Below are 5,100 nucleotides of genomic sequence, written 5' to 3'. Positions count from 1 at the left end.
TAAATTTGAATATAATTTTTTTTTTTAATTTTTTTTTTTAAAAATAATAAGTAATAGAAATATAATAAATTATAAATTTAATTTTGTTTCTATTCCAAATATCATAATTTAATTTGGTAATATAGAGAAAATTTGTAAAATTGGAATAAAAGATTCGATACCCACACTCCCACTCACTCAGGAGTAAACAGAACTGCCGACAAGTATGCCTATAAACAAATATCTCCCCATATCCGAACCGTTCATTTCATTCTAAATCTGGACCGTTGGTTCATTTACCCTTTTAAAATTCAATCCCCTCTTCTCTCACCGACTGCTCGCTCGCTCCTTTCTTCTTCTCCAGTGCGGCGGCGGTTCCAGATCCATCACATCCACTGCACATCTCCCATGGCGCTAATCGTGGAGAAGTCCGCATCGGGGCGCGAGTACAAGGTGAAGGACATGTCCCAGGCGGACTTCGGGCGGCTGGAGATCGAGCTCGCGGAGGTGGAGATGCCGGGACTGATGTCGTGCCGGGCCGAGTTCGGGCCCTCCCAGCCCTTCAAGGGCGCCAGGATCACCGGAAGTCTCCACATGACTATCCAGACCGCCGTCCTCATCGAAACCCTAACCGCCCTCGGCGCCGAGGTCAGATGGTGCTCCTGCAACATCTTCTCCACCCAGGACCATGCCGCCGCCGCCATCGCCCGCGACAGCGCCGCCGTCTTCGCCTGGAAGGGGGAGACCCTGCAGGAGTACTGGTGGTGCACCGAGCGCGCCCTCGACTGGGGCCCCGACGGCGGCCCCGATTTAATCGTCGACGACGGCGGCGACGCCACTTTACTCATCCACGAGGGCGTCAAGGCCGAGGAGGAGTACCAGAAGTCCGGGAAGGTCCCGGACCCGAGCTCCACCGATAATGCCGAGTTTCAGATCGTGCTGACCATTATCAGGGACGGGCTGAAGGCCGATCCCAAAAGGTACACCAAAATGAAGGAGAGGCTGGTCGGCGTCTCGGAGGAGACCACCACCGGCGTTAAGAGGCTCTACCAGATGCAGGCCAACGGATCTCTGCTCTTCCCCGCCATTAACGTCAACGATTCCGTCACCAAGAGCAAGGTATTTATGAATCTTGGATATATCATCCATTTCATTTCTTGTGTTTATTTCAGATTTCTCTTGTCTTTCCCTTTATCAATCCAATTCGATCCGATAGTGTTTATGCCAATTGAATCTCACTTATTAAATTATAGAGAAATCAAAATACAAAGTAGATTTACATTGAAGAAGAATTCAATTGATAAATAGAATCGATTATGTTTGTAAAATAGAGAAAATGTATGTAATACTATAAAAGTTAAGAATTCCTTGTGTTGTCATGGCATGGAGTAAGTGCCCTTAATTATCACTGTTCTGGCTAGCCCAGAACATTGTGATGTGAGTCTCCATGTTAGCCCAGGCCCCCAAAACACACCTATCTTAGCCCCTAAACCTTTGAACTCGGTCATTCTTTCTCTTCCTCTTCCTCTGTTCTCTCTTCTCTGATCTCTTTGGCTTCATTCCGTCAGTGTTTTTATCCACTTGACTTTAAGTATTTTTAAACTTCTAATCTAATTGCTCCAACCCCACCACCTCCCCTTTACTAGTGCTATTTTTTTATTTATCCTATTATAGTATTAGTATATTATTATTTATTGTATAGTTATTTATTACTAGAAATTCGATAATTTTATACCTATAAGATATAATATATATATATATATGTAAATTTTTATGCATATTAGTGTTCACCATTTTGTTGCCACGACGGTATGGAGGGTAGTGACAACCTTGCCAGTGAATTATATATATATTGATCAGGAGGGATCAATCAATCTGATGAAAAATGAAGTTTGTTTAGTTATTAATATTTCATTTCATTTTAGTTTTGATTTTTGGTTTGAATAGAAATTTGGATTTGATTATTTCTGATATAAAACTGAAACGGAACATTGAAATGTGATGTATCTATTCATTTTTTATTGAAAGTCAAGTATTTATTTTATAGTGAAACAATCACACTAATATCAAATATATTTTAACTTTTAGACAAATGTATATATCATTATACATATAATTAATTTATACAATTATCAAATCAAAAGAATGTCACAATTATTTACCAATTGAACCACCTTGCATTTTTTAATATGCATTTCTCTTTTTCACTATGCATAAAAAAATTATTTATTTCTCATTTTATGATTTTTTTTGGCTAAACATATTTCTATTTTCCTATCTTCATTTTTCCTGTGTAGCAAACACACTTTTGGATATGATCTGAATCAGATGTGACCACCTGTAAATGTTATATTACAATCTTTTAGATATGATCTAAATCAGATGTGACCACCTGTAAATGTTATCTTATTGTAATGGCAGTTTGATAATTTGTATGGTTGCCGACACTCACTCCCCGACGGCCTGATGAGGGCCACCGATGTGATGATCGCTGGCAAGGTCGGTGTCGTTTGCGGCTACGGAGATGTCGGGAAGGGCTGTGCCGCAGCATTGAAGCAAGCTGGTGCCCGTGTGATCATCACTGAAATCGATCCAATTTGTGCCCTCCAGGCCCTCATGGAAGGCCTGGAAGTCCTGACCCTGGAGGACGTCGTCTCCTCCGCTGACATCTTCGTCACCACCACCGGAAACAAGGACATCATCATGGTCGACCACATGAGGAAGATGAAGAACAATGCTATTGTCTGCAACATCGGTCACTTCGACAATGAGATCGATATGCAAGGGCTTGAGAACTACCCGGGCGTCAAGAGGATCACAATCAAGCCGCAGACGGACAGGTGGGTGTTCCCAGAGACGAAGACAGGGATCATCGTGCTGGCGGAGGGACGGCTGATGAACTTGGGGTGCGCGACGGGACATCCTAGTTTCGTGATGTCGTGCTCGTTCACGAACCAGGTGATCGCCCAGCTGGAGCTGTGGAACGAGAGGAAGAGCGGCAAGTATGAGAAGAAGGTGTACGTACTGCCCAAGCACCTGGACGAGAAGGTTGCGGCGCTCCACCTGGGCAAGCTCGGGGCGAAGCTGACGAAGCTGTCCAAGGACCAGGCGGATTACATCAGCGTGCCGGTGGAGGGGCCGTACAAGCCAGCCCACTACAGGTACTAAGTAAGTGCGGAACGAAACAAGAACAACAGATAGACACTTTGATCAATGCTCTGCTCTGCTCTACTTAGTATTATTATTATTATTATCATTTTGTTTTCTTGGATTTGCTGTGATTTGTGTTTTGTTTTGTTGGGTTGATTTTATTTCTATAACAAGGATTGATCCAAGTGTGGAAACATAGGGGCATGTATTATTTGATTGTTTCGGCATTATTTTTATCTTCTTATCTTTATGTTTATGTTGAATGAAATGAATTATGTTATTGGCCTCACCTCAATTAAGGCAGGCAGGTAGGTATATAGTTTTGGTCGGAATAGGATGAGATGGAGTGATTTGCTTTGCTTGTAATTTTCTTTCTTCAAGTAGAGAGAGTGTGTGTCGTATGTATGTAGTGTATGTGTGCAATGTCAACAACCTACTAACTACCCAATCACTTGCTACTCACTCGAGAGTGTAGTGTTGTTGACAAAGTGCTTGAGGGTTTTTATCTAAAATAAAGTCCTCTAGTTTTAAGATTATTTTTATTTGAATTGTTCAAAGGCAATTTTGTTACCACTTCCACTTCCGCTATTTTAGTCAACCAGATATTCTTTTTAAGATAGTGTGAATTTGCAGTTATTTAAGATGAAAAATCAACTAGTAAAATTAAAAGTAAATTTTGAGTTCAATTTGTTATTATTAGAATAAAGATGGTAATTCTATTATCATGGTATTAGATCACCAACAGTCTTGGAATAGCTAGCTTGTTTCTAGTGGGTATGAGTGAGACCATCCACAATACACATATTTTAACAACCGTTTTTTTACAATTTTTTTTTCCTGTGTTACACATTACTTAAGAACATATAAAGAACCTATTCAGGTCTTTCCTCACATTTTTATGATAAACAAACATAAGGCGATCAATTTCTCATTGGTGATTATGGATGATTACTTTGTTATACACTATTTTATTATTAATCTGGTTTACTTTTATTAGGCAGTTGGCATAAATAGTTAATTGATAACATTCTTTTATTTAAACATTCTTCAATGTACTCATATGGCAGATTATTCATTCAATATACATAATACATAGTTTCATATTTTTCTTTGGAAGTCTGTTACTTTTCTGCCTCTACTTGGGAGCCTGCTACTTTTTTGCCTTTGTTTTTTCATGGTATCAGAGCAGCAAAGATCCTACCATGGCAAATACTGATACATCCAGCAACACTCCTACAAGGATGCATCCAGAAGCAACAAATACTCTTACTCAAATTGCAGCTGAAGCTTATATGCTAAGAATGCCTTTGTTACACAACACATTTTACCGAAAGCTCTGCAGCTCACAAGTGGTGATCAACCTCACTTAACATTGTCATTAACACACCTAACAACCAATAATTACTTCACATGGAGTCATTGTGTTTGGAATGCCTTAATGGCTAAAAGGAAAAGTGGCTTCCTTACTGGTAAAAAGGTAAAACCTGATCCTTCTTTTCCGCATTTTGATACTTGGATAGAGGTGGATTCACTTATCAAAGGATGGATTATTAACTCTATATCACTTGATATACAAGGAGCATTCATTTTTATTTCAACAACCAAGGATCTATTGACAAGTCTAAAGGAGAAATTTGGGCAGTCTAATGCTTCTCTAATGTTTGAACTCAAGAAGTTTCTCAATTCTCTTAAATAAGGTAATGATTCTCTCTCAACCTATGTAATTAAATTATAAGAGCTCTGAAAGGAATGGTTAAAAGTTGATCCCCACATCGAATGCACATGTGGAAGTAGATGCAACGGTGACCAACATACAAAACTACTGGCCAAAATGGATATAGATATGGTAATCCAATTTCTTACTAGTGTTAATGATACATATAATGCAACAAGAGGCCAAATTCTACTCATGGATCCTCTACCAAAAATGAGAAAAGTTTACTCATTGTTGATACAATTTGAAAATTAGCG

At 39.6% G+C, this 5,100-nt stretch overlaps 1 protein-coding gene across 1 annotated transcript; it reads left to right on the top strand.

Annotated features, from left to right (window-relative positions):
* The first annotated feature begins 300 nt into the window (after nt 1-300).
* LOC127249304 (adenosylhomocysteinase) lies at nt 301-3,424 on the top strand. The gene is made up of 2 exons (XM_051272045.1): nt 301-1,098; nt 2,401-3,424. The coding sequence occupies exons 1-2, from the start codon at nt 388-390 to the stop codon at nt 3,145-3,147; spliced, it is 1,458 nt and encodes a 485-aa protein (XP_051128002.1). The 5' UTR covers nt 301-387; the 3' UTR covers nt 3,148-3,424.
* Nucleotides 3,425-5,100: the final 1,676 nt, after the last annotated feature.

This window comes from Andrographis paniculata, unplaced genomic scaffold, assembly GCF_009805555.1.
Source record: "Andrographis paniculata isolate CXL003 unplaced genomic scaffold, ASM980555v1 Contig35END, whole genome shotgun sequence".
Classification (NCBI taxonomy): domain Eukaryota; kingdom Viridiplantae; phylum Streptophyta; class Magnoliopsida; order Lamiales; family Acanthaceae; genus Andrographis; species Andrographis paniculata.
Note: the sequence above shows the minus strand (reverse complement) of the source record. Positions and strands in the feature narration are given on the sequence as shown.